This window comes from Aureobasidium namibiae, assembly GCF_000721765.1.
Source record: "Aureobasidium namibiae CBS 147.97 unplaced genomic scaffold scaffold_6, whole genome shotgun sequence".
Classification (NCBI taxonomy): domain Eukaryota; kingdom Fungi; phylum Ascomycota; class Dothideomycetes; order Dothideales; family Saccotheciaceae; genus Aureobasidium; species Aureobasidium namibiae.
Window position 1 is genome coordinate 843,651 of NW_013581203.1, and position 27,904 is coordinate 871,554.

General features: G+C 50.9%; 9 protein-coding genes across 9 annotated transcripts; 6 read left to right on the plus strand and 3 right to left on the minus strand.

Annotated features, from left to right (window-relative positions):
• Positions 1-122: 122 nt before the first annotated feature.
• On the plus strand, positions 123-1,599 carry M436DRAFT_44419 (uncharacterized protein; the record flags this gene model as incomplete). Its single annotated transcript, XM_013573136.1, has 3 exons — positions 123-188; positions 247-1,397; positions 1,431-1,599. The coding sequence occupies 3 exons, from the start codon at positions 123-125 to the stop codon at positions 1,597-1,599; spliced, it is 1,386 nt and encodes a 461-aa protein (XP_013428590.1).
• A 641-nt stretch (positions 1,600-2,240) lies between these two features.
• M436DRAFT_71918 (acid phosphatase) lies at positions 2,241-3,819 on the plus strand (the record flags this gene model as incomplete). The annotated part of the gene is made up of 2 exons (XM_013573277.1): positions 2,241-2,287; positions 2,475-3,819. The coding sequence occupies 2 exons, from the start codon at positions 2,241-2,243 to the stop codon at positions 3,817-3,819; spliced, it is 1,392 nt and encodes a 463-aa protein (XP_013428731.1).
• Positions 3,820-5,347: 1,528 nt separating this feature from the next.
• M436DRAFT_43867 (uncharacterized protein) lies at positions 5,348-5,968 on the plus strand (the record flags this gene model as incomplete). The annotated part of the gene is made up of 1 exon (XM_013573015.1): positions 5,348-5,968. A coding segment is annotated over one exon (621 nt), but the record flags the coding sequence as incomplete, so codon positions are not given.
• An 836-nt stretch (positions 5,969-6,804) lies between these two features.
• On the minus strand, positions 6,805-16,137 carry M436DRAFT_34467 (uncharacterized protein; the record flags this gene model as incomplete). Its single annotated transcript, XM_013572919.1, has 4 exons — positions 6,805-8,102; positions 8,158-10,681; positions 10,754-15,840; positions 15,888-16,137. Coding segments are annotated over 4 exons (9,159 nt in total), but the record flags the coding sequence as incomplete, so codon positions are not given.
• A 1,949-nt stretch (positions 16,138-18,086) lies between these two features.
• M436DRAFT_44004 (uncharacterized protein) lies at positions 18,087-18,542 on the plus strand (the record flags this gene model as incomplete). The annotated part of the gene is made up of 2 exons (XM_013573050.1): positions 18,087-18,134; positions 18,186-18,542. The coding sequence occupies 2 exons, from the start codon at positions 18,087-18,089 to the stop codon at positions 18,540-18,542; spliced, it is 405 nt and encodes a 134-aa protein (XP_013428504.1).
• A 1,215-nt stretch (positions 18,543-19,757) lies between these two features.
• Positions 19,758-20,285, minus strand: M436DRAFT_80926 (uncharacterized protein; the record flags this gene model as incomplete). The annotated part of the gene is made up of 2 exons (XM_013573357.1): positions 19,758-20,064; positions 20,119-20,285. 2 exons carry the CDS (start codon positions 20,283-20,285, stop codon positions 19,758-19,760), a joined length of 474 nt encoding a protein of 157 aa, XP_013428811.1.
• Positions 20,286-22,032: 1,747 nt separating this feature from the next.
• M436DRAFT_62887 (uncharacterized protein) lies at positions 22,033-22,627 on the plus strand (the record flags this gene model as incomplete). Its single annotated transcript, XM_013573206.1, has 4 exons — positions 22,033-22,152; positions 22,215-22,223; positions 22,269-22,491; positions 22,551-22,627. The coding sequence occupies 4 exons, from the start codon at positions 22,033-22,035 to the stop codon at positions 22,625-22,627; spliced, it is 429 nt and encodes a 142-aa protein (XP_013428660.1).
• Positions 22,628-23,525: 898 nt separating this feature from the next.
• On the plus strand, positions 23,526-25,261 carry M436DRAFT_44181 (uncharacterized protein; the record flags this gene model as incomplete). The annotated part of the gene is made up of 2 exons (XM_013573091.1): positions 23,526-24,400; positions 24,451-25,261. 2 exons carry the CDS (start codon positions 23,526-23,528, stop codon positions 25,259-25,261), a joined length of 1,686 nt encoding a protein of 561 aa, XP_013428545.1.
• A 233-nt stretch (positions 25,262-25,494) lies between these two features.
• M436DRAFT_43672 (uncharacterized protein) lies at positions 25,495-27,238 on the minus strand (the record flags this gene model as incomplete). Its single annotated transcript, XM_013572985.1, has 3 exons — positions 25,495-25,822; positions 25,883-26,624; positions 26,674-27,238. The coding sequence occupies 3 exons, from the start codon at positions 27,236-27,238 to the stop codon at positions 25,495-25,497; spliced, it is 1,635 nt and encodes a 544-aa protein (XP_013428439.1).
• Positions 27,239-27,904: the final 666 nt, after the last annotated feature.

Below are 27,904 nucleotides of genomic sequence, written 5' to 3' on the forward strand. Positions count from 1 at the left end.
TTCACGTCTCTCCGGCCTGCCAGTCCGTGCGGCGTGTTGGGGTTGGTCTTGAGCACCTTTTGCGCAACTTCTTATAATCGTTGCTTGCCAGCCCTCCCGGCATGCTGCGCTCACTGTCAGACATGGTCAACATGACCAAGCGCGCCCTCGAGTCGACTGGTGCTTCCGAAAAGACCAAAGCCGCCATCGTAGGTTTATCTCCGAGTGTGTTTGTTAATGCCGCACCCGGCTGACATTTCGCAACAGGTCGTTGGCAGTGTTGGCGCTGTCCTACTCTTCAGTATCATCCTTTTCTTCGTTCTGCGAAGTATCCGTCTACCCAAGAACATTCGACAAGCACAGGCTGCTGCCCGTGCTCATGCTCGCTCTCGAAAACCTCGTCGATCGTGGATCCAAACTCTCACATCGCCCTTCCGTCGCAATGACAGCCAAACCCCTGCCTCTGCTGCCCGAGAGATGATCCAGGACCCCGAGGCTGCAGTCAACAGACATACGAGTATCCGTAGTATCGCTACCCTGCCTGCCTACTCTGCTGTACCCCTCGAAAATGAAGGCGTCCTTGGTCGCGAAGGCGAAAGAGCAGGCATGGATACTGTTGTAGAATTCCCCGAGACCAACGAAGAGGAAGAAGGCAGAAGAGAGGCCGAAATGGCTTCGCTCTGGCAAATCCGCCAGCAGCGTAGACAGGAAGCTGCCGAGAGAGAGGACCGTCGTCGCCGTCGCCGAGAAGCACGCGCTCGTGGTGATATGGAGGCTCTCAGCGCCCTGCGCCATGAGACCGCCCTCCGCGTCACCCTTGAGCGTGCCAACGGCTCGAACTCGATGGTAGCCGAGCACAACGCCCGCCCACGGGAGAGAAGAATCAGTGCTGTCTCGTATGGCGACCTGGGTGTCGCTCGCCACGATGGCTCGCGTGTGCGCGCAAACTCCACAGAGTCTGATAGCAGACCTTTGCTCAACGACGCCTCCCGTACAGGCTCTGCCAATCCCCTTCGTCCCTGGCTGTCTCGTGGTTCCTTCTCCACCCATCATCGTGTGGCCTCGGCTACCTCGGTCCTCACTGCCGATAGTGCAGACCCGGATGACAGCGACTTCGAAGTCATCTCTCTTCAACACACTTCCTCTCGCCCACGTTCATCCCTGGCTGTTTCCCGAGCCCATTCCATCAACCTGAGTCTTCGAAGAACTTCAACCACTCAGGTAAACCAGCTCCAACGCGTCGAAAGCGATCTGGGCGAGAGTCGCATGCCACTTCCCGAACTGCCACGTTACGACGACGCTATGGGCTCTGAAGAAGCCCCTCCTTATGAGGAGATCCACTCTTCGAGGCCGTCCCTCTCGAGGGCGAACAGCCAGACAAGACCATCGCTATCCAGGACCAACAGCCAAACAAGGCCGTCCCTCTCGAGGACTAACAGTCAAACACGAAGAAGCGAGAACAGCAGTCCGCTATCTTCTTTGCCTGAAATCGTCCGTCTCCCAAGCATTCGCATCAATGAAGCATCGCCGACCGAGTCGCCTCGTCAGTTCAACTTCCCGGCCAACACCAGGCCGATGACTGCCTCAACTATTGATGAAGAAACGAGTCACACGACCTAATTTGACCATATCACGAAATCTGCTCTTATGTTTATCATGTCTTCTTTCTTTGTTCTGGTATACGACTTGCATGGATCTTTCTTTTTGGTTTTGCATATAGAGATTGCCGAAGAACTGCATTCATCGCATTCGCTTGCTTAGCGCTGGCGTTACAGGTGGAAGGACTCGGAAAGTCAGGCATGACCAAAATCGATATCAATACCACTTCTTCCCTTTTCTCCAACTCTATCGCAACCAGCGATCCGAGTATTCCGCTTCAGTTCAGCCAAACCCGCATCCTACCTTCATCTTAATTGACTTCACCGCACCTGCAGAAGAGTGGAAGGCTCAAAGACCGTGATCATGGTCTGTGCGTCTGCACGTGTTTAGATCCCACGATGGTACTTGGCTGCTTGCTCAGGACTTCATCTGCCATTCGTGATATGCCGTGTTAATATGCCTCGGAGATCTTTACACGCCTACATGGCCAGGGCTGGAGGTAAGCACTTCGGTATCGCTAAGGCATAGCTTGCCCTCGAGGTATGGCGAACGAAATCGCCCACGTGCTCCCTACGTGGGGGGCATGGAAGGGCTATAAAGTGCTTGATGGACACCAGAACGAGGTTAGAAGAAGGTGTATATCACGCTCTCTACTTTACACCATGGCTTTGACTGCAGCAGGTCTCCTCGCTCTGGGCGTTATCTCAAGGTAAACCTCATCTCTCTCCAGAATCTATTGCATTCGACTTGATCACACATTCCATCTCAACACAAAGACTTGGCTATGAAGGCATCCGAGTCTTAACGTCGCTTTGACCTCGGACCAAGTTTGACTATCGCCTTGACCAAATTTGCGCCATATCCGACTTGTCAGGAAGTCGCTAACACTCTCATAGCTCCTCGGGCTTCATTATCCCGGTCCCGAGCCCCCAAACATGCGACAGTGTTCAGAATGGCTATCAGTGCCAGCCACAAATCAGTCACTACTGGGGCCAATATTCTCCATACTTCTCCGTCCCATCAGAGATAATCGCGAACGTCCCTCTCACATGCTCGGTCACATTCGCACAGATCCTGTCGAGGCACGGGGCTAGAGACCCTACTGCTGCAAAGACACTAAAGTACAATCAGACCATCGCCAAAATCCATAAGAACGTTGCCAACTTTACTGGCAAATATGCTTTCCTCGGCGACTACGAGTACACTCTGGGAGCGGATCAATTGACAGACTTTGGAAGACAGCAGATGGAGAACTCTGGTACCAAGTACTATCAGCGTTATGCAGACCTTGCTCGCAAAGCAGTGCCTTTCGTTCGCTCGTCTGGTGAGGCTCGTGTTGTGGAGTCTGCAGAGAAATGGGTAGATGGATTCACTCAGGCTAAGACTGGAGACAGATGGGCGAACAACCAGTACCCTTCTGTCAATGTGGTCATCAGCGAAGCTGCTGGCAGCAACAACACGCTCAACCATGATCTTTGCACCAGCTTCGAGGATGGACCTGATTCAAACATTGCAGATGCTGCCCAGAAGACTTGGGTCAATGTCTTCGTTCCTGCTATCCAGAAGAGGATCAATGGCGACCTAGTTGGAGCAAACCTCACATCGACTGAGATCATCTACCTGATGGACTTGTGCCCTTTTAACACTGTTGCTTCGGCCACTGGCGCAATCTCGCCCTTCTGTTCGCTGTTCACACAGACCGAGTGGCAAGACTACGGATACTACGAATCATTGAACAAGTTCTACGGTTACGGATCTGGCAACCCCCTCGGCCCAACCCAGGGCGTTGGCTTCACGAACGAGCTGATTGCACGTCTCACAAAGAAGCTAGTTGTAGACAACACATCGACGAACCACACCTTGGACGATAATGCTGCGACCTTCCCTCTCGACCGCGCATTGTATGCAGACTTTAGTCACGACAACGACATGACTGCTATCTTCTTCGCCATGGGCCTGTACAACAGTACTTCGGCTCTTCCAAACACGACCATCGAGACGGCACAGCAGACCAATGGATACTCGGCAGCGTACACTGTCCCATTTGGTGCAAGAGCTTATATCGAGAAGTTGCAATGTCTTGGACACCGGGAGGAGCTGGTCAGAGTTATCGTCAACGATCGTGTAATTCCTCTACATACTTGTGGTGCAGATATCTTGGGAAGATGCACACTTAGTGATTTTGTTGGTAGCTTGTCTTTTGCTCGCAGCGGCGGTGATTGGGCTTCATGCTCTGCTTAGATATCAGAACAGCGTGCAACTCAAGAGAATTGCATCAAATTGCATCACTCCATACTGTTGTCTGCTCTGTCCTTCAATCACTCTGTCCCAGGGCTTGTAGTCGCGATCAGACGTAATCGCAAATTCTGAGTGTATGTTGTGAAGATTGGATAGCCGTTGCGAGTGAATTTGTGGGAAAGGGTGGATGATGGAAGGGGTCAGCTGCAGCTCGTGATGTGACACGACCGCAACACCAACACAATTTAGACTGTTCCACGACTCAGAATGACTCTTCGTCCATCACTCAGATCAATACTCACAATCACTTCACCATGAACTATCTCAACAACCTCATCGGCCGGCCGTTCGTTAGTCATCAAGAAGAAGACGTCATGACACCCGCAGCCGCATCACCACCACCCTCGTCACCATCCAACTCCATGCCTCCATCATCCCAAATCCCAGGTCTTGACCTCCTATCAGCCGCCGAATTTGACGCTCAAATCGCAGCCAGGAAAGCCGCCTCGTCGCCAAACACACCCGCCAACAAGCGCCAAAGACTCGATGGTACCCCAACCAGCTCGTCTTCGTCGACAGCCCCGCGCACACTCCTTTCCACCAAGCCCCGAGGCGACTCTGCAGCTAAAGTCAACGACAAATGCCAATTGCTTCATCTACGCACCGACTATGACTTTGAAGAAGGTCCTCCCCAAGCTTTCTCGGCTACACTGCGTTTGCTAGATGGCGACCAGGAGATTGAAAGCTTTGAGGCGATAGGTTTATACCCTAGCAAAAAGGCTGCCAAAGAGAAGGCTGCTGGATTGGCTTTGGAATGGCTGGAAAAACAAGACGTCCCGAAGAAGGCTGCGAAAGATGCTGGACTGCTGCCACTTGCAGCTTCGAAGGTTGATCAATCCGAGAATTGGGTTGGTGTGTTACACAGTAGGTCGTTTTGTTCTGCCGTGTGTCTTTTCGTGACATCTGGTCCCACAACGCGAAAAGCGTGTCGCACGCTGAGCATGGTCGAGCTCCCGGAAGGTCCTTCAAAGTCTGCAGGCCTTTCTCACGTACGGCTACTACAGGTCTATGCGGAGTCATGCTGGTGAAAGCATTACTCGTATCAACTACCAGTATGCTCTTCACGAGACGAACGGCAGTGACTCCTCAAACCTTGACTCGCTATGGTCGATTAAGATTCTGCCATGCAGACTGGGAAGCACCTTTCTGGAGCTTGGCCATACTCAGCGTGAGACATACTTCTGGCGCTCTCCTACGATTTTACTCTGCTCGAGGTCGACTATCATGTTGCACAGAGTCAGTCAGACAAGAGATGAGTCTGCGAGAGCCTTGTCCACTTTCAGACGAGCGTTTGTAACAGAATGCTCGTGTCCGGCTGATTTCGTGCACTCTTGTAGTCGTCCACGTGACGAGTATGATCAAGGAAGAGGCATTTCTCACACCGTCCTCCGCTCTTTGTGTTCCACTTCAACAACCTCCTGATACTTTCGACTGATTACATCCATCCCCGTTGCCCTAGCTGGCTGTTCCATCTAACAAACTCACAGAATTCTGTCAAGGCCGTAGCATCCCGCAACCCGAATACCTCATCTACGAACTCGGTCCCCAACGCTTCGGTGCAACCTGCACCTTTCTCTCAGCCACCCACAATGACCAGAATCTCGCTTTCTCCAGCAAGAAAATCGCAAAGACTGCTGCTGCTCGTACTGCCGTATTAGCTTTGCGCGAGGAAGGTGTGTTGAAGGCACGTTGTGCTACTGTTGTGTCGTCGGTTGCTCCCGCCGTACCTGCCTTTGGTGGCTCGTTGCCTTTTGCCACTGCCGCTAGCACACCAAAAGTGCCTGTCAGCTCTACAGCTGCTGCAGCCCTCGCTACTCCTACGACTGCAAGCCCATCAGCATCGTCACTGGTTCCTACCCTCTGCGCTGAGCTCAACATCGCGCCTCCGACATACGTACTTTCGCCGACGTCTGTCCAAACACCCGATTTCTGGGATGGTGCAGCAAAGTTCGAGCATGCGATTGATCCTTGCCTTCGCGGTGCAGTGGGCAAAGTCGAGAGGGTATACGGCAAGAAGAACGCAAAGGATAAAATCGTACAGCAAGTCTTGGAGGTGTTGGAGGGCGTGAAGCAGCAGAGGATGGCTGGATGAAGTGTCGACCTTCAAGAGCACAAACATCTGCTTCTGGGTCATTCATACAAGAGGGCTAGTAGACTTTGTAGCATCCATCAGTCTTCAGATCACCTTTGATGTTCAAAATATTGGTTCAGCATGAACAGCTCTGTCTGCAAAGTAGAGAAGAGAATAAGCAAAGCAAAAAGATACCACAAAGTCTAACCTCCTGAGTCGAACACTAAACCTTTGGACCACTACAACAAACGTGCAAAATGCAAAACCAACCGCATCTCACTGGGCCAGCTGCTCATCTCCTTTGCGAGCTAGGGAGGGCAACCGAGGGGCGAAGATGTGATTGGTTTGGTGCAGGATATGGGAATCGAGTAGTTTACATAGCCTCTATGAGCGCAAGTGGGGGATGAGATGGTGTTTGTCAGTCTCGTCAGTCTCGTCAGTCTCGTCATGAGTAAGATCTTGTCTGTCGTTGGCGTGTCATGACAATATTTTGGAAGACAAACGTAGATGTGAGCAGAGAGGAAAGAGTCAAGGAAGGGAAAGAGCTACACGCCTGTTGTCTGCTATCGAACCTTCCTGTTGCGATGGACCCAACACCACGTCAGAAGTTTTGAAGCAGCAAGCAGAGGGGATGTCAAGATAGTTGCAATGTATCAGTCACAGGATGATCCAAAGAACGTGGTGAACATATGGATGTTGCTTGGTTTCCTATCTTCTATGGAAACCTGTTCATCCTGCTGGAATCGTTCTCCTCCTTCTCCCCAGCGCAAGAACAATGCAGTACTCCACCGGTAATCTTTTGCACCGTTCTAATTCTGCCTGTTGACTTCGTCTCCTTCCTCCTCCTTGAGGTTATCAAAGGCATCAGCTCTCAATTCTTTACCGCTGAGCAAATGACCCATGTGAGTATGGCCAAAGCCCTGGCCGTTTCTGCGAAGTGCAATGACTTCCTTCAAGAATGGAATCGGTGACTTTGTGAAGGCACAAAACCTAGGCCAGCCAATCTTCTCGCGGATCTCGGGCTCCACAAAGCCATCGCTTTGCACAGGAATGTTTTCAGCGTGGCGGTGTCGAGATTTGACGCCCAGGTTACCGCGAAGAGCTTCGTACTCGGCCTCGCTGTCCAGATACAAGGATCCTGCGAAGAGATTGAGAGGGCCTAAACTGGCGGCGTTGGCATCGCGAGATTTAGCGTTGAGGGTGTAGAACTGCAGGTCATTGAAAGAAACCATGGCTTTGTTGACGCGCGGAGCAAATGTGTGAAGGCGTATCGCCTCCGATTGCTTGATTTGCGGAAGCAGCTCGTTGACCTCGAACGGGCTGACTACTAGGAGGTCATTGTGCTGAGTGCTTCTTAGAACCCAGTTGACCGGACGCAAATACTGGTCGCGAGAAGATGACTGAGTCAGATGAACAGTAAGGCAGAAGTCTTTGCTAGCATACAACCCGAAAGCTCTGGGATCAATGTCCTGCTGTTTCATCGTCTGAGCTACGCTGGTCTCTTCGAAAATCCTAAAGGCATGCTTGAGTAGACAGCGATGGAGGTCCGAACGAGTACCACTCTTGATGTACTGACGCATTGCTTCGTCGATGATATGCTGCAGAGGCGCGGCTGGGCCGGGACGCTCGACATGTGTTTGTCTTTCGACCTCATGAGCAAGCTCACGTTCTTGTTCATTGTCCACGTTACAGTCCTCGATGACAGCTGTGTTCATAGAATCGTACTCCGCTACAAGGTGTTGCATCATCGGGTCGTCAGATCCTCGGCACAGTAGACGCTGGAGCATACCGATACTTTCGTCTTGCACGCCATACAAGAGTTCCAAGCTCCGAGATTCATCTTCTTGGATATCTTTCCAGAACCGTTTAACTTTGGCTTTATTGCGTGTAAGACGGTTTGACGGCAAGTCAGGTGGCAAGTGCTGAGCGATGGTTCTCTGTTGACGGAGATATTCAAGGCCATGCATTGCTCGTAATGGCTTCGCAATTTCCAAAGCTTGACAAGTTTGTTCCATGGACCAGGCGAGGACGTCAAAAGATGTCAGAACTGCATCGTCGGCGCAGTTTCTCATACCACAAATGCTTCTGTGAACCTCGGTCGGTGCTATGAAACACAAGCTGTGTCCCTTGCCTAGTTGACGAAGACGCATACAAGCTAATAACAGTTAGCTACATAGTCAGCAATGAAATGGTTGAGTCTGGAAGCATACCTTGTGTGAGACGATCCTTGACGAGACGGGGACCCAGCGTGACGGCAGCGCGTGCACCAACGGGAATTGCCAGATCAATCCCGCGAGTGTGGACTTCGTCCATATAGACTAGACAGCCTTCGAGCTTCCCGAACAGTGGTGAGATGCGCAAAGGAGTGACAATGTTGCTGCGATCTAGAGCCATGGGTTCGTCTTGATCGTCGAAGTAGATCGCGGCTTTTGCGTCGCCTCTACATTGGAGCCATTGTCGCGCAAACTGGTGATTTGTGGCTTCAAGGACCTGGGCACCGACGTCAATGAGTACGTTCAGAGCTGGAATCTGTTTTGATAGCAAAGACAGTAGCTCGGTGACGGAAAGGTTCTTCCCCATAGCACCGCCTCCATGGATGTATTCTTGGTTCTCAGGGCGAAGAAGGAGATCCAGCATCATGGCATTGGTGTGTTGCAGTTCATCGAGATCCTGCTGCTCAATCGAGTGAGGCAGTATGATGCGGCTGTCGTTCGTCCCACTGAAGCCTGTCGTAAGCAGATTCTGTGATTTGGAAATTGAGGGGATGTCCCAGCCAGACGCCGATAATCGTTTGGCGAACTCCTTGCCCTCCTTAGGAAAGACTACCTGATTGAGGAAGAAGTCTATGCACTCGAGATTGTATTGCATTCTGGGAAAAAGTGAGTTATTGCAAAGAATGCGATCGTCCAAATTGATGGAATCCAGTGAAGAAAGATCAGCAGGAAGGCCACTTGCCAATGCCCAGCCGGTGTAAACGTCCTGAGCATCAGGATTCTTGAGCAAGATCTTGAAACAGTCCTCGACCTGTGTCATACTCAAGCCAGTGTAGTAGTAACTTAAGCATGTCAACAGCACACCAACGTCCGGATGCCCAAACTCTGAGTTCTGGGTTGGCACACCTTTGGCACGATATGGTACGGCCATCAAGCATCGTGTCGAGTCAAGACCGTACTCGACCAGCCATCGCTTACGCTGTAACACAAAGGACAATATATCGCGGGCAAAATATCCTCGGAGAAGGAGAACAATCTTCCAGTGCGATGCTTCCATGCAACTACGAGAAAGAGTGGCAAGATCTTGCTTAGAGACTTTGCGAATTTTGATGAAGTTCCGAATAGCAACTTTAGACTCGACCGAAAGATAGTGCAGCGATACACTGGCAATCCGTCCCTCGATGGCATCATCAATAAGCAAGTCTGGGAGTTTCTCAAAGACCCCAGGATCCAGGAACTTGATATCTGGGAAGGACTTGCTGCCCATGTGTGCATTGAGCTGTGAAGGAAATCGTTCCGCAAGGGTTATAACATGCTGCTTGACCTGGCGAAGCACACCTTGCGCAATAATCCATCTGTCGCTCTTGCCGTCCAACATGTGCTGACTTCCGACAGGGTAGATAAGCTGAGAGCGTATGCCAAGAATCTCGTCGCTCTCGTCGATCACGTCACGACAGTGTGTCTTCAGGAAGTGCTGTAGGTCCAAAATTGAAGAGGCCAAGACACTTTCGGAGACTATCTTCTCCCGGGACATGAGCTTCATCGAGAGAATCTCTTCAGGTAAGACTATCATGATTCCTCGGTGTGTACGACAACCATCGGCGATCTCTGATACACCCCTGATGGTACTGTTGTTGATGGTAGTCTTCCGAGAGAAAGGAACATGGCAGATGCGATGTCCCAACAGTCCACCCAGGCGTTGCATAAGGACTTGTTCTGTCTGACGCAGAAGTGATTTGAGAACAACTATGCGCACCAGATGATCCCCATCAGCCAAAGCTGTAGCAAGCATTGGTACGATGACCGAAGATTTGCCTTCACCCATGTTCAACTGCATGACCGAGTTAACACCCGAGGTTGGACACATCATCTCCTTGGCGACCTTGGCTTGCAATGGACGAATGGTGATATTGTTCTCGATTTCTAATAGAAGCCAGCTAGGCTGTTCGTGAGGAGACCATCCTTCTCTACCAGGCGTTTCAAGCTCTCTGCAGAGGTTTCGGTAGTCTGCAAGCTTGGCTGACTTCAGCATACGCTCGGCACGTTGCAGAGACGCAAGTCTCTCAGCAAATGCTAACAAGATAGTCTTCCAGGGAGCGGCCAACTTCGTGGCTCCAGCATTTGTGAGATTACAAAGAACAGCTGACTCAGAAGTGCGTGGCCACAAATCCGCATCGTCCAGCATGACCTCCGCAGAACTTGATGGGCCCAGCTTCTGGCGGATGTCTTGGAACTGAACGTCGACCAAACGAGCGAGCTCTAGACGGTGATCGCGAAATGCTTTGACACTGAACGGTGGCCGCTGGTAGCCTGGTACATGCTTGAGCTGACGGAAGACAGCCGTGCTCGAGCGCAAGATAGATGCATACCTCTCACGCGTTTCTCCGTCCATAGAGGACATGATCGTCACAAGCTTGTCCAAAGTAGCAAGATTCTTTCGCTCCTTAGCCACGAAGTCATTCGACCAGGAAAGCGAAGAAGAACCCGAGTTGACGGCCAACGGTTGAACCACAATATCGTCCTTCGAAAGCAAGGATTTGAGGTCGGGTATGGAGAGCTGACTGTCAAGCTGATCAGAGTTTATAAGTGGAACGCCCAGCCAAGCATACGGTGCTCGAGAGCGATTCAGAGGCCTGAGCTTTTTGTTGACAGATGCGATATGATTCAAGAAGTGCCTGTTCTTATGCCATTCTAAAAATCTGGCTTGGCATGCTGCTATTGATTGAGCCATCTGAATGTCGGGATAATTGCCGGGGGGAGGTGTTATACTTTCAGATGGCCACTGCTGCAATACGAATTCGGTCACCCGCTCAATCTGGGCATCTCTCTTCGCATTCCAAGTTTTTCGCTGCTCGAAGGCGAAAAATCCTATGTTTGGCTGGGATACGTGTGCACCAACGATCTTGCTGATGCTATTGAAGTCTGCTGAAGAGCCAATGGACAAGTCGTATGAGCAGTGATGCAGCGGCGGATCTTCACAATTGAAAGTAGGAGACATCGCGAATGCGAGAAGTGTGTAGAGGTCACACAGGTCTCCACGCAGGTCGTTGGAAGGTTCCTTTCCAAAGATCAGAGCAGAAAATGTGAACATGAGCGGGTATGTCATGGAACTTTTTATAGCCTTTTGACACATCTCGTAGAGAGATCCCCAGTGGTTTGAAAGATTTAGAGTGGTCAGATCGTGCATGGAAAATCTCCCGTGGTCGAAAGGAGTATGGTAACCAGAGACCTTGCCCCATTTCTTGAGAACGGCCTCGAGGTCCGTATGGACAGGAGTCTTAGAAGGCCATTCTTTCACCAGAGCCGCAATATCATGCACTCGAAGTGCCTGTGGATTCTTGTTGAACTTGTCGCGGCCACCGTAAGACAGGTCGTCCCCTCCAGACAAGATCACAGGGGTAACAATACCAGCTCGCACGACGACAGAGTTCCGCTTTCGAGCTCGTTCGAGCAGATGAGGATCTCCGCGATCTACGCCTTCGAGACTGGTGTTTTGCAAACCGCATGCGAGTTCGAACTTAGCATGATGATCTACAATTGATTGAACAGCCAGCGAGAAATCGTCATGTTGGGCTAGGGCCGGAAGATTGGGATCCCACGAAACGTTCTGCATGACCCTGAGATGTGGTGGGTAGAATTCGCGCTTAGGCGTCAGTGCCGAGATCTTTTCCAACAGTGCTACTTCATTTGGTTGTAATGCAGAGGAGGTAAAGATAGAGGCGCTGCTTAGTATCGTGAGAGCCTCTTCGGTGCCAGACACCCTTGTGAAAGGGTCAGGAAGACAAAATGACGTGACTGCATGCAGATAGGCCAGGTACAGATGACCGAGCAGGTCTTGAGCGCCTTGGAGCTTGCGAAGATGTCGATTCAGTCTGTAGACGAAGTGGCGTCGCTTGGTTTCTGTGCAATCGCCAATGGTCACTATCACATGATTGTTTGTCTTTTGGAACTTGACAGGCCCAAGCGGTATAATAATTTGACGCTCTTGTGGACATCCAGACGGAGCGTCGCTGCGAAGGACAAGCTTGTTCTGTAAACCTATCAAGGTATTGATCTCCTGGTCAGCGTCAACTAGAGCGTTGAACTCGAGGGACTTAGTTTGCCCCTTGTTAGAAACGGTAAAGTGCAGGTTATATCTCGATAGATCAACTTCGAGCTGCGACTGCTCAAGTTTGTTGAATGTGATATGACAATGCGTGGGCGTATCGAGCGCACGAAAGACAGCCGTGACTGTTCTTCCCACAGTATTGTGGACATCTATGAGACATTTCGAGCCCTGTTGGAGCGTGGCTTGTGCGGTGCCAAAGTCTATACTTGAGAAATGCATTTTCCAATTGGCCTCATCTGTGTGCCAAGGCTGGTCGAGGGGTCGAAACTCGATCTCGCCAGTGCTCTCATTCATCCAATGGTGGAAATACTCGACGAAATGAATAGGTAACGCCTCGTTGAACGTCTTTTGAGGGATCGCGACGAACATCTGGCCGTTGAGGCGAGCCTTGACGATAAGTTTACCATCTCGCATCCCAAGATGGACTTCGTTGCCTTCTATGTGCTGTGATATCCGACAGTCCATGCCAGGTATATCAGACGCGAAAATCCGAAGCACAGAACCACCGAATAACTGCGAAAACAGATTGTTGTTCTTGATGCTGTCAGGAACCTTGCCGATTGACTTCCCGTCCACAAGCAAGTTGCCGCGAAGAAGGTTATAGTGAACTTGTTGACTCCGGCCTGAGTTACCAGGGACCGTGTTGTTCCAAACCCAAGAGCTATTCGATGAGATGGTCCAAGTAGACCCCAAGCATGCGCCATTCCAGACCTTCCGTACGGCGGAGGTGAGGCCGGTGCCATGACGTTGGAGAATGACACGAATATGAGGCTCGAGTTTGTGAGCGATCTTGAGGTGATGGATCAGACTTTGCTGGACCAACAGAGCGAGAGACACAATGTTTCCCGGCGTATTATCACAAACTATAGACTGCGCCTCGACCACAATGGCAAGGTCTTCATCAGAGTCGAGAAGCTGGCGGATGTGCTGATCTTCAACATCGAATGTGCTGTAACACAGCAAAGCAGCAAGGAGCACACGCTGGACGCCTTCGTTCTGGATCTGCTTCTCACCTGATGCTTGATGGATGTGCAACTCGATCTGGTGGCACCAGTCTAGCGTGATGCTTCTTGCTTTGTGCAGAAGCTGGAGACAGCCTGACTCTGTCTCACTGTCGGAAGCCAAAGACAGTAGACGAAGAGTAAGCTGAATCACAACCATCATACTGTATTGTCTGTCCCAGTTGTTTTCGACAGATACCAACTTGCTTCGAAGCAGCGACAGAAGCCGTGCACAGAACGTAGGATTGGCAAACTCAGCATGTGCATTTCGGAGAACGTTGTTCGAGGGGGTGCCCGCCTCCCAAACTGCCTGCAGGACAAGAGTAGCCACAGCAGGATGTGTGAAATCGAGATTTGTACAGCCCAGTTCACGTAGAATGTTAATCCATTGGATCCGCTCTCCAGCTCGAAGGTTGCCAAAAGCAAGATACTCATTCTTTTCAAGGCGAACGTCACATTCGTTTTGCCGTGACAAGACCTCATTAGTGGAGTGCTCGCTAGTACGCATAGCCCAATCGAGACTCGAGTATGCCCCAGGGGGCAGAGAGAGAGTACAATAGGGTCTGAAGTTGAGTGCGGCGCCAGACCATTCCACCCATCTGGTTGCCGATGTATCGCGAACCTTATACTTGAGATTGTTGGGAACACATAGCTCTCGCATTGAGGTGGGAAGAGCTTTGTACTCATAGTGAGCGATAGAGGCTGTAGGCTTCGTATAGGACCCAAGAGTGACGCGCATCGTCTTGCGAATGGCATAAGGCTTCAACTGAGCATAGCTTAGTACCGTGACGTGTGCGGGCACGCCAGTGCTGGCTTTACGTTGCCCAACGTCGTTGAGAATAAACCAAGTGGCGTCTCTCCAAGCAGCGAATTCGACAGGGACTTGTATCTCGAATATGGCAGCCTTGAGCTGTACGATATCCTCTGGTAGGGACTTCTCGACGTACTTGATTCGCTTCGCAGCTGCTTGAGATTCTTTCTGACATTTGACGCAGCCGGGACTGTGGTGTCTTGCGCCCCGACGATCGTTGTAGTGACTGCATTCAAGCGCCTTAGCATCGGCCATGAGTTTATTGTAACAATCCATGGCTGTAGCTAACTCCAAAGCCTTCTTTGCTTTCTCCTCTTCATCATGCTTATCGATCTTTGCACGAAGATTCTGGAGCGGTGGAGAGCTATCATAGTATCGGACGCACAGACTGTCTTGCGTAGGTTCTGCAAACACGCTTGGCTGGGAAAGCGCTGCTTGCGACTGACGTGCTTTGATGTACGACTCTACAGCATAAAGGCGTTGCATCTGGTGTGATTTGGAAAGCAGAAGGCATTGCACAACGGTAGCTGATAGTGTTGGAGAGTATTCCGCCATCAAGGGTATCTGTAAGATACAGATCTTGTCGAGCGCAACCCAGAGTTCGAGAATCACGAGCAAGGCATACGACAGTGCGGTCGGGATGCCCTTATACCGTATGGACGCTCGCAACCAGTAAGTTCTTATCAGTCTCTCCAGCTTGTCGCAAGGTGCATCGATTTCTTTGCTCAAGGCAAATTTGGTCCATGAGGCAAGGTTGTGCTCCACCCAGGTCTCGACATCCACAAGCTCGGTCAATGAAAACTTGTCCGAGGAGGGCATGAGTGACGGAAGCACACTTGGGTCCTGGGAGCAGCGCGGTTGTGAGTCCGGAGTAAACTTGCGTGTGGTCCTCACACAATCCGGGGGAGAGAGCACTCGAGTCAATTGTTCCCTAACTCTAGGCAGAGCTAGAAGGGTGGCGTCTGTCCAAGTCCGCACAGCAACCTTTTCAATGCTCCCAATCTTGCCGGTGTCAATCTTGCCGGTGTGCTGTGACCAGATCTTTTCCAGAGTTGTTCGAGCATTGCTTGATATCGCTAGGATATGAGCGCTGGGCGGTCTGCCATACTTCTGCTCAAACTTCAAAGCACGTCGTGCAAGCTTAGCGTGTACGACAGAAAGCATGTGAGGATCTGCAGACATCTGGCAATAAAGTTTCAGAAGACGAGCTACGACATCGAGCATGAAGAGCTTGTATTGCTCTTGAGCTTCCTCTGGCGGCAACATGAGCGAAAGTGTACGCAGGACCGCAACTTTGCAGAGAAGCCAGAAGGGTTGCCTCCGCCAGCAAAGTTTCGTGTCGTTCCAGAGGACGTCATCACGAGTGTTCTTCCGACTAGTGACCGAAGCGTGATTCTTTCCAACTACACTGAGGATCGTCATCAGGTAGTCGTTCACGAATCCAGGAAGCATGGTGTCTCTTGTTTCGTGCACAGCATGACCGGAGCGGACAGTCCGAGGCTGATAAGACTTTGGTGGACCTTCGAGCCTGAGCCGATCAAGTGCAGTGTGTAACTCGATTTGGAGATATGTATCGAAGAACTTGTCAGAGGAACAAGTGACTGCACGACCAGGGAAGTCTCTAGTCAAGCGGCCTTGTGTGCTCATGACCTTCTCGTTCGAAGCGGAGAGCTCGAAGGCTTCGACGACAATGGTCTGTATGTCCTTGCGTAGGAATAAGAGAGCCGAGTTGTGCAACGGAAGGTGAAGTGCGAAACAGTCTACAGGATGTCAGATGATATTCTGAATGACTATACTTGACACTCACCGCCAGATTTCAGAGCCTTCAGATCAGCGCGGAGCGAAACATCGTTCAGAGCTTTTGCCTGTTCGGTCTTGTCGAGTGCTGAAAGCATCTTGGAAACAGAGGCCCAGGCAGCGCAGGTGCGGAGATCGAAGGTTTCGGCGACATCTTGCAGGAGTTTCATAAGATTGCCGTTGATCCTGGACGGGTCAGGCTCTTCGCTCTGAGGCAGCTGAGGTGGCAGGGCAACATGGTTGATGAGATCCTGTAAGTCCTTTACGCTAAGCGCATTGTTGTTCGACTCCATCTTCGTCTACGGCTTTAGTCAGCTCCGGCGTGTTGGCGGACGCGAAGAACGAATTGCGATGATAGAACGGGGACAGTGGGACGCTGTGCACGAGACGGGTCAAAGTGCTGATGGAACAAGATTGGACTTACCAATAGAACGATCACCACTTTCTGTGAAGCTGGTGGGCGTGATGTTATGCGGGAGCTGATCAAGGGTGACAACCAATCTGGGTTTGTTTACCAGAGTGATGTTTTGAGCTCACGCCGAGACTGAGAAGCTCGAGTGACGCCGGAGCTCAAGGTAATAGTCAGGTGTTTGACGATGAGTGAGGCAGGTGGTGGAAGTGGATGACTCGAGGAAAACAAAGGGACTGAACGAGAGTGAAAGTGCAAAAGACTAACAAGAGCGTAGGGGGGAAATCTTTCTGGAGACGAGTGAAACTGACGGTGTGATGGGCACAAACGGAAAATTGACCGGGATGCATGTATGAAGCCGATTTTACGTCCTCACTTCCTTACCAACGAAGCAAGTTGGTGGCTGTATCCGAGACACGAGCCGATGATAGGTCACTCATGTTCTATAAAACATTACCCATGTCAGAGGTGATAGATTCAGAAAGCAGATGATGAAGAAGACAGATGCGAGACGATGTCCGTTGAGACACTCATCGTTCTGCCACGAACAGTGTGGAGACCATGCTAAACCATAGACATCTGTATGTAGCAGTGGAAACATTTATGTTTCCGTCTCAGAAACTTGTCGTGAAGGTTGTTTGACAAGCAGGACGACGAGAGGTTGGATCACGATCAGTCTTCGCGCTTGCAGGTCATGACTGGCTTTACGGCAGTTGCCGGCACAGGTCGTTTCCTTGTTGTGGCAGGCACAGCACGACACTCCACATCTCACAGAGGAAGAGTCGCACCTGCCTCGTTGCCCCTTTGATTGAAGAAGATGTCGAACAGTTCTGGCTTTCATACACACGATTGTGGACCGCCGCCCCTTCGTCAAGAACATCGATGAATCCTACTGCTCTGCATCCGTGACCATCTCCTGAACAATGGATCACCACGACTTCAAACAGCTCCATACAGCACAAAAGAGAAAAGAGAAGGGAATACACACATACACGGATACGGTGTTCAATGGGGCTGGCGCACCACGCAATATCAAGTCATCTCGAGACTTGTTGAGCTGCAGAGTTGCTGCCATGCATGGCCCGCACACTCTGATCTGACTACACGCGTTCTGCTTCGTAATTCGCATGTCACAAGCTCCCTTTGATATCTTCGTTCAATCGGTCGTAGGTGGGCTTCGAGCATACTGGGTGGGTTCGCAGAAGTCAGGCATTCGAGGATCGAAGCACTACCTTTCTCTGCATGATCCACAACGTCCACCCGAGCCTCTAGCTGGAGAACCTCATGTAAGTTCATGGGTCTGACTGCCGCAAGACAAGACACGGTCGAGTCAATATCTTGACCGAATTCTAAACGCTGCTCAACTCAGCAAGACCTGCGTCATGGTTGTCTCTTACCTTCAACAAGTCCGCGCGCCAGCACACAATCCTTCAGACAGTCACGTCGCATCCTGTTGAGCGACGATCATGTAGGACCCGGCCAGGAGAACCCTTCGTGGTCGGTGATACGGAAGGTGGCGTCCTGAATTACATAGCAGTCGATGAGGGGTAAGGCGGCTCTTGCAACCAGTCTCACCTCTATGTAAGTGGGGGCACTGTCTTCAAATAGACCATTCTCCCTTCTTCAATTGATCCTCCTCCTTGACCTGTACCTGCCCGAGCTCATATCTGCTTTAGTCTTGACGTCGATTGTCGTGTATCGGCATCTTGTTCTACACCCCGCATCTGCTCTCCACCGCGGAACACATTTCCGCACCAATTCGAAACCACCACCCATTACACCAGGAAGATCTCATACACAATGGCAAAAGGCAGTTGCATGTGTGGCGAAGTCCACTATGAATACACCGTAAGCTAACTCGCTCTTCATTGCCCATCTACACCCTAACCCCGTCCTCAGGGCGAACCAGAAGTAACAGCCCTCTGCCACTGCACCGACTGCCAGAAATGGACCGGCGCAGCCTACACCTCTAACGTCGTAGTCCCACGCAAAAGCTTCAACGTCACCAAGGGCAAGCCCAAAGACTACGATGCCACTGGTGCTTCTGGGAAAATTAACAAGCATTGGTTTTGCTCAACTTGCGGGTCTTCTTTGTACACCGAGTTAGAGATCATGCCGGACATGACTTGTGTCAAAAGCGGGGGCTTGGATGGTGGTGCTGCTAATCATGATATCAAGGTTGAGTTTTACAACAAGGATCGATTGGGATACACCAAACCGGTGGAGGGAGCTGATCAGAAGTCTGAGTTTTCTTGAGTGTGGAAGATGGATGTTTTGGATAGCAATGTTGGTCTGACTTGTTACGTGTCATCGCCGATATTGGAAGACTTGGTAAAATGAACTGTTTTGGCTGGTTATCTTGATATATGGAAGTCGTTGACCCTCGAGTGTGATTTCGCGTGTCGTCCAGGTTTGACAAAGTGACGAGCTTGTACAAGGATTACTCACCAAGACCGATAAAACTCCTACGTCTGGCAATTGTAAAGTCACTCGAGAAGACAACTGCGCGATGTGTCGTGAAACTGATAACAACATTCGGACAATACTGATTCGAATGATTGCACAAGGTTTGGGCAATACTGCTGCCATGTATTTGAAGGGTTGTGAGCATCAGATGATCGAAATTATACATGATGAGTAGTCATCTTATGTCAAGGAACCAGATGAGAAAGTATCGGGACTTTTTGCAAGTAGCTTTGGGTCAAATCAGATGGTAGCATGTTAAGAACTTGAGCAGGGAATCCACTGGGTCAGGCGGAGTATTTGCAAAAGAAAAAAGAAAAAAGGGAAAACAGAAAAAAGAAAAAAGAAGACTTGAGCAGGGTGATACTCTCAGCCATAGATCTTACAGAGTTTGATGGATGTGTGGGCAACACCCACCTCTTTTTCTCAAATATTCATATGTTGAATTGTCCAGAGGTATTGTCCAACGCTCTTGGAAAGATCGAAGCCTGTTTGGGAGGTGGCTCGAAACACACATGCATGTTCGACAAACAGCTGCATTGTCCGAATAATTACTCGTGAGATCTCATGCCACGACAAGACAACTGGATATCCTGCGGGATACTCCATGCATGTAACTTGGATTGCACCTTCTGATATGGAGTGAGAGGTGGAAAATTGGGAGGTGAAATACATCGTTTCGTGCATTAAATTATATTCTATTCAAGACATACATAATTCAGCCCCATGAGAGAGCCTTTGCTCTGCTTTACATCTGTTGCAACCAGACTACAAGCAAAGGAAGAAAAAAGAAAAGAACGAGTGGGGGTATCGTAGGGTCAAAGTGTCTGGTATACCAGAAAAGGGTATAAGTAGGCGTAGAGGAAGGCTCGGCATGCATCGTGGGAGATGCTAGCACAAGAGTATAGAAGCAGAGCTCCACACCGGAAGCAGTGTAACCTCGGAGGTTGAAAGTAAAGGTGATCGCCGATGACCTTGGCCAGCAAGGACGTCTGGAAACCGAGTCGGTCACAACGTCATGCTGTCAAACGATGTGTCGGAAGCGTCTTCTCGTGGGGAGAGTAATGGCAAGTCGTAGAATAAAGAAAATGCCGTTCTTGCCAGTTCGAAATGCATACGTGCATCCTTGACAACGTAGGCGAGGGCGTCACAGATTTGATCTAGGGCAAAGCCACTGTAGTGAAGGTCGATACAGAGATTGAGAATGACCTCTATCCGTGCGCATGCCTTCTCGATGCGTGTGAGGCCCAAGACCAGGGACGCGCAACGAAGGGATTGTGCACTTGTGTTAAGTCGTGATAGATTTACGTGAATGCTGAGAGATACAAATGTCAGAATATGAGCATGTTGGAAGCAGGGTCAGACATACAGGCTATCATTCATGGTGCTTAACGTCTCTGGAGCCATGACTAGATATTCACAGACGATATCCTTGCTGAACATCTCGCTTGGTGAGTCAAGGTCGAGGAGTTCTTGAAAGACGTCCATGTTGACAGATTGGCCAAGCTTCTCCAATGCGAGTGCTTGCGTTGACATCGCCGATTTGATGTTATTGATAGGTTCAAACGACAAGGATAAGCTTGCACGTTTTGCTTGGATAATTGATGGCGGGTTGACTGCCATAGTGTTTGAAATGTTACAGAGGTTCAGAGTGTGTTTGATAGGAAATGGGGGAGGAAGAGGATATATCTTGGAGGTTGGCATGGACTCGCTGCACAGAGAGGAACGACTGATACTTGCAGGACGCCACACAATTCAAAAATACCGCCAAACTTTGATCGACGCTCCGTATTCAAGGGTGAAAGCATGCATCCGCCGCCGAGCTCTAGACAAGACGCGGACAAAAAGAGGCGCCCCGGGCGGTGCAGTGGCTTGCCGCCTGACTGTTCCCAGACCGGTCTGCTACAGCTCGTGTGAATTGCACACATACGGAACGATCTCCTAGCAAAATCCGATCTTCAAGGGATGCCATTCTGATCAGATAGTTATGCGTCCACGTTGTTCTTGCGTCCACGTTGTTCTTGCGTCCGATCGGTCCGCAGAGATGATTGTACTAAGGTCGAGGTATGATTCAAGGCACGCCCGATACGCATGCCGAAGTCAGGGCTGACTGCTGGCTGTCTGTTTTTGACCAGACAGTGAACCATGCCATCGTGCTAACAATGGTTATACTCGGGATCAAGTCGCGTCCGAGTGGAGACGTGATCTTGTCGAAGGGAAGAGCACCAGATAATAAGAAGCGACGAATCATATCTCTCGCGCAGTGTATACCCGTGCGGCCAGGGCCTCCTAGGGTCGAGATTGGATCCGTGGCAGTGTGGCCTGACTGATGAGTGGCCCTGGCACTGACGTTCCAGCCCGTTGCCGGAGTCTGATCTCCGGAGTGGCACTCTTACTTACATGCACTCCTGCGAGACCAGGGTCTGGACTTGCTTCTTATTAGTCAAGGCGCGAGCCGCGATGTGTGGCAGCCTGACAGGTTGGAAAGGAGTTCAACGGACGGCAAGCCTCCAGGTAGCGAAGCGTTTCCTGCACAAAACGGGGATGGGCGTCGGTTGTGAATCGAACACAGTCGAAACAGTCTGCGCACTGGATCCTCCTCACGGCGCAAGATCTCTATGAAGTGCTGTGAATGGGCGAAATCGAAGCCAGAAAGGCGCGACAGGTTGGCATGCGTGGTCCAAAATTTCTCCACACAAGAAAGACCGGTCCAGGCCCTGAGGCTTGACCACTTCCATCTTTCCACAATCGCGTCTCGGCAACTTTGCGTCGCATATAGAGGAGAGGAGGACTATTTGTTTAGGATCATCAGGCACGTTGCGACAGTAACCTGCTGGCACGCAAGACTTGAAGCCCAAGTATTGCTGCAATGCTGCCCGTCCCGAGCCGCAAATTCGCTGACAGCACGTGCAAGCATGGTGCTGGCAGCTGTCCACACTGGCAGCAAGTTGAGTCTAACCCGGCTCCTATTCTCAAAACCAACTCAGCAGGGTTCTGTGAGGCCACTCAGCCATTCAAGATGATCATATCATCTAGAGCATGTCCACACAGAATTACGGATGCTGAGCGTATGAACAGAACGCGACGAAGAGGAAGTCCCAACCACCGATCTCGTCTTGGGTCACCGGGACTCGGCATAGCCCTAATTGATGACTCTCAATGATACCCCACACTCCTTCCACACACTCGACCTCCCATCACATCACAATCCACACCAGCATCATACATACTCCGTTTTCCAGCAATCTTTTGTGTCCTCACTGAGTGCTGAATCCGGCGCATCATGTTGACAGGTATCGCCCACATAAATCTTACGGTTCCCACGAACTCGCTAGATGAAGCGGAGGAGTTCTACAGCAAGACTCTTGGTATGCAGCGCGTCCCGGTTCCCGCTTTACAAAAGGTAAGGTTCTCTCAGTGTATGCAATCCGCTTCTTGTACTCATCGCTTGCAAAAACAGGACAGGCTTGCTTGGTATGTCATATCTAGTCGCCCATCGGCGACACGCCCAATGTTCAGAGCCGTGACTCACAAGCAACACTCAGGTTCGACATCACACCAAACGGTCAGCAAGTCCATATCGCCTTCGGCCCAGATAGTGAGGAATCTTCTCGCCACCCATGTTTCCGCGTAGAGTCTCAAGAAGCTCTTCTGAAGCTCCAGAAACGCGTGTTTGAGCATTTCGAAGCCGGAGGCAAAGGAGCCCCCAAAGCGGCTGATAAGCCTGGAGCGGAGAACTCAGGTATGTTGATGCACAACTCTGTATGACTCTGCAGGCCTCAAACTGATGACACGGAACAGGCGCAAAAGGGGTAGAGTACCCAAGCAGATTCTTTGCGAGAGATTACGCTGGAAACCGACTCGAATTTAGCGTGTGAGGTGCTCACTCCGACCACGAGTTCATTTCATCTTTTTCTGCCTGGTATATCACTCATTCCTTTTGAACTACCATTTCTCTGGCACATCGGCTAGAAGAGCAGACTAGGCCCGCACATGCATTGCACTTTCCGCTCTGAGTGTGGGGTAAACGGCAGCGGCATATTTAGCCAGTGGGGTAGTCATTGTTTCTCTCCCCTTCTGCATGAAACTTGTATCTCGTTGTTCATTGAGACCAGGATGTACGATTTAGCCGCCAAGACAGCCATGAAGTAGTTGAGGGGATCACTGACTGTGTGCCGAGTAGCCGGTATACCGCTATGGAGCCCAGCAGCATCGTCATTGATGTTGTAACAACGAGTTGTAGGTACAGAGCTATATAAGTGCTGGTGTGGCCCGAATTTACTAAGTCGATCCGAGCCTCTGCGATTTCGGTTCATCAGAGACAGGATGAAGAATCGCATTTCCTTTGGTTTGCTCCTTCTGGGAAGTAATGCTCTTGCATCTCCCAGTACGAACCAGCTTGGAGACATCCATATCCTAGCTGCTGATGACTTGATCAGTATGTATTCAATATTCAGACTACTCGTACATCACTGACAGATGCTCAAAGCAACGGACAATAGCACTACGAGTGCCGCACTGCTCTTGAGCAGTCCAGTCACACTGACATCTGCTCTTCATGCATGCGAGTCGCTGTCCGAGGATCTGTGGTCACCTTCTTCTGCCAAACCCTTCACAGCTGGATTGAACAGCTCGCTTGCATACGAGGTCTATACTAGGCGTCTTGCAAGCAACCAGCTCATGTGGATCAGTCAATTCCATTCGAAACTGCAATCAAGACATTCCGGACCTCCCGTACACCCAGGACCTCCTCACCAGGCACCAAAATGTACAGCGATGGATGTTCACGGACAGACACACCCCGTCAGTTGCAGCGAAAAACTCCCCACTCTGTGTTCTCAGACCGCACCAGCATCCAACATCACATATGCGAACACCTCTCCACCATATCAAATCTCCCAAATTGCTGGCTCACAGACACTGGTTGGATACCGCGACTTCTTGACTTTCCGATTCATGGGAGTTCGGTTTGCTGCTGAGCCCGAGAGATTCACCTACTCTTCTGTCTATGACGGGACAGGAGTTAATGAAGCTCTCGAGCCTGCGCCTGAGTGTTTGACTCTACCGAACAATGGATCCACAGATTGCTTGTTCCTTAACATATGGACGACTAATCTGCCTGGTCCATCTGCAAAGAAGGAACTCAAGCCAGTGATGGTATACATCTATGGTGGAGGTTTCACGACTGGATCTGCAAGCAATCCAACCAACGATGGTGGCAATTTGGCTGCACGCGGAGATGTGGTTGTTGTCGACATTGCCTATCGTCTGTCAACCCTCGGCTTCCTTGCTCTCAACGACGGCGTCCACAATGGCAACTACTTCCTTTCTGATCAGATCGCTGGCCTAGAATGGGTCCAGAAGTACATTGAACACTTTGGAGGTGACCCATCTCGTGTTACCATCTTCGGCGAGAGTGCCGGGGCAGAGTCTGTGAATGCTCTCATTGCTTCTCCAAAGGGTAAAGGCCTTTTCCACGGCGCGATGTTGCAATCGAACTACTATCAGCCTTATGTTCCTCTGGCTACTGCTATCAACCAGACCACGGTGCCTATTCTCAACCAGACGGGTTGTGCTACCGCTGCCGACCAGTTGGCTTGCCTTCAAGCTTACAATGCTACTGCGTTGCTCAGTCTCAAGACTGTCTTCAAGTGGGTTTAAGCCAACCATACATGAGCTCACAGTACTGACATATCTCGAGTTACCCTGTCGTCGACGGCACATACCTCCTGTCCACCTTCATCGACCTCAACAGCACCACCAATACGACAAACCGCGTTCCTCTCATGCTAGGTGTGAACCGCGACGAGGAAGGCGTGCTCGGCACAATCTACCCAACCACCGACCTCACTACCGGCATCGAAGACCTAGCAGCAGCGAACCACTTCGACGCCACTTCCATCCTCTCTTCTGGTCTTTTCCCCCTAGGCACCAGCGCAACCAATAACGCCACCCTGGACGTCTTCAACACCACCACCCGCATATCGACCGATGCCTCTTTCCGCTGCGTCAACCAATTTTCCGCTTACGCAGGTGTAGCCAATGGAGTTCTTCCCAACACATGGTTTTTCGAATTCAACCGCACATACCAAGATCCAGGATACAACCCCAATGGCATCTGTGCTGCCCCTGTAACTCCTTCTCACCCTCATGGCGATCCCTCGCTCGAGTACTTCAAATGTCACGCCGGCGATCTCGCAAATACTTTTGGCAATGTAGCTCGAGTAGGCTTCCCCGACCGCGATGGCTTGGATGCAAAGTTTGGTGGCCTCATCACTGATTATTGGACTGCTTTTGCAAGAGGTGGTGACCCGAATCCGCCAGAGGCATATTTGAGGGCAAGAGGGTATTGGAGTACTATTGGACAGATTGCAAAATCGGGATCTTGGGAGAAGGTTATTGCGAGTCAGCCGAGGATGATGGAGTTGCAGTGGGATTCGGTGATGATGCCGTTTAGAGATGTGGAGCAGTGTGCTGTTTTGGGGTTTCCTTTGGATTATTTGACGAGGTGAGAAGTTGAGTGGGCTTGTTACAGGTAGGGGCGCAGTAACATCAGAAGAGAGCGTAGTAAGAAATGCAGATTATGATTGTGCAAAGTTCAATCCCTTGAGACCCCTTAACTAATCGCTTGTGAATGCTCGATATGAATAACAACAATGCTTTTTGCTTGTGCGACAAGGTTTACAAAGACATTTATTTCTAGAAACAAGATGCAGATATGCAAAACAATGCCCAATCTCCAACACTACTGCTCGGCAATCCTCCACGCTCTCAAAGGCAAACTCTGCAATTGCAGTGCCTTGGGCTTAATAAAGCCCCAGAAAGTCACTACACCGATAATGATGCAAAGAACATTGACAATATAGTATCCATCAGTGGTAATATTGCAAGTTCCGCCTCCGTTGACACAGATGTGGCGGTCGTTCTCAAGGGCGCAGGAGAAGGGCTTGGTGATCAGGTCGCCCTTGAAGTCGGGAGGTGGGATGGAGGCGGGTGTGCATGTTGCAGCGGTGAACATGTCGACGAATTTGAGGATGAAGAAGCGAGGGAAGGTGCCACCAAGGTTACTAACACTGCAAGGGAAAGGTGTTAGTGTGTACGACAAGACGAAGGATAAAACGAAAGGAACTTACGTGGCGAGGAGAGTCATGTAGGTGCCACCGATATGTGGATCAGCAATCTTTGCGTGGAAAGCGCTGACGGCGACGAACATGACGGTGCTCATAAAGGTGCTGAAGACGTGCTCAACAATGACGACGCAGAGGTATGGCAGGTTAGTACCGCCGCTGGGGAAGATCATGACCGTGAACTGAGCAAAAGCAGCAGCGACGAGTCTGCCAACAAATGCCCAACACCAAAGACGCATGGGAGCATATTGCTCACTCCACTTTCCAGCATAGTAGCCTAAGGAGATCTCGAAGGGAAAGTCGATCAGAACGGTCAAAGCGAGATCTTCCTGGCTGAAGCCTTTCTCCAGCAGCTTGAGGTTGGTGACGGCGTCGTTCGCCTGAAAGCCAATCTTTGCAATGAGATGGATGACGATGAATGTCTGGATGTTCTTGAGGCTCAGAATGCCACCCATGACTCTGTAGACCTCCATGATGCCGTCTCTTTCCTTCGTCTTGTCTTCCTTCTTGAGCAGAGCGAGGCCGAGAGTAACAAGGAGGTATGCCCATCCCCAGAAGCTGAGGTAGCCGCCCAGTGTAAGGAGACCGTGCTCTCCAGGTACACTGCGGAACCACTTGTTGGCAAAGTCCTTGGAGGAGAGAGCGAGGAAGACGGTGTAGGAGAGGAACTGGCCAGCGGTAAGACCAACGGTTTGGGCGGTACTGGCGTAAGAGAGGTTGGACGGTGATAGAAGGGTAAGTGCCCAGCCTAGACAATGTTAGCATGGAGTCGTCTCAAAGGTCAAGGGCACACATACCATCAACAGCAATATCCTGGGTGGCGCACATCAGGACCAGAGCGAACCACCATCCAGTAAAGTTCCAGACACCAGCACCACCATTTTCACCAGCCTTGACCATCATCTCCTCGACATGGGAGCCAAGCCAGATCATGCCAAAACCACTGATTGTCTGAATGGGCAGAATCCAACTCTTTCTTCTGCCCAACTTGGGCGTCCACACAGCGTCGACAATGGGTGACCATAACAGCTTGAGCGAATAGGGGTACGATGCGAGCGAGTAAACACCAATCTGGCCGTAGGAGAGATGTGACTTGAGGAGGAAAGGAACCGAGCCGGCGGCCAGACCCATGGGAATGCCTTGCAAGAAGTACAGCAAGACGAGTAATAGAAAGTTGCGCTTGTCTTGCTCGGGGAGGTCTGTGAAGCCTTTGGAAGCGGCCTGTTGATTGTGGGTCGTCGGCGGGGGTTCATTGTCGAGGGTGAAAGAACTCCTGCTCATGAGGTTGGCCGTCATGGTGGCAGAGTCTGGCGATTCGAGCGAGGCATGCTTGCGCCGTTGTTCGAGCAGATTTCCAGACATGTTGTTTTCGTCTGCGGTGGACGAGGCGGACGAGGGAGCAGAGCCCGTAGCCCTGCTAGGTCTGCTGGATGCGCCGTTGGCTTTCCTGGGCATCGGAGCAGGCGAGTTGGCCAAATTGATGTCTATCGGACGCGAGTGGTGCGAGTTGGCAGCTCCTACGTCGATTGGTCGTGGTCTTCTGTTTTCTCTGGATACAAACGTGTCCAGACGGATATCGCTCGGCTCGTTATCGATATCCACTATCTGAGAGTGGGGATGCGCGTGTAAATCTTGGTTGGACAGCGTAGCAGACATGCACCGGCGCTTGGATTTTGCAACCAGCAACGGTATTGCTTTACAACAGACTATGTATAAGAGATGCCCGCCAGCAACTTTTCCCTTGATCCAACAGTGTCGATGAAACACCACGCAGGTCCACACTTCTCCTTTCGTAACGTGGCCCTTGCTCGCGCGCGCGCTCTTCCGCAGAGCCGCCCGCTGCCAAGAACCTGTCCCTTTGTCGATCTCTCTGACCTGTCGTTCTTCTGCAGGTCCAATCTTTTGGAAAAGACATGCATCTTCCGGCACTATCCTGGTGCCATATTATTGGACGTGTGTCTGCCACCTGATACCATTGACGAGGTGCTGTTTTCACGTCCCAAAAGAGTCCACTTCCTTACAACTTCC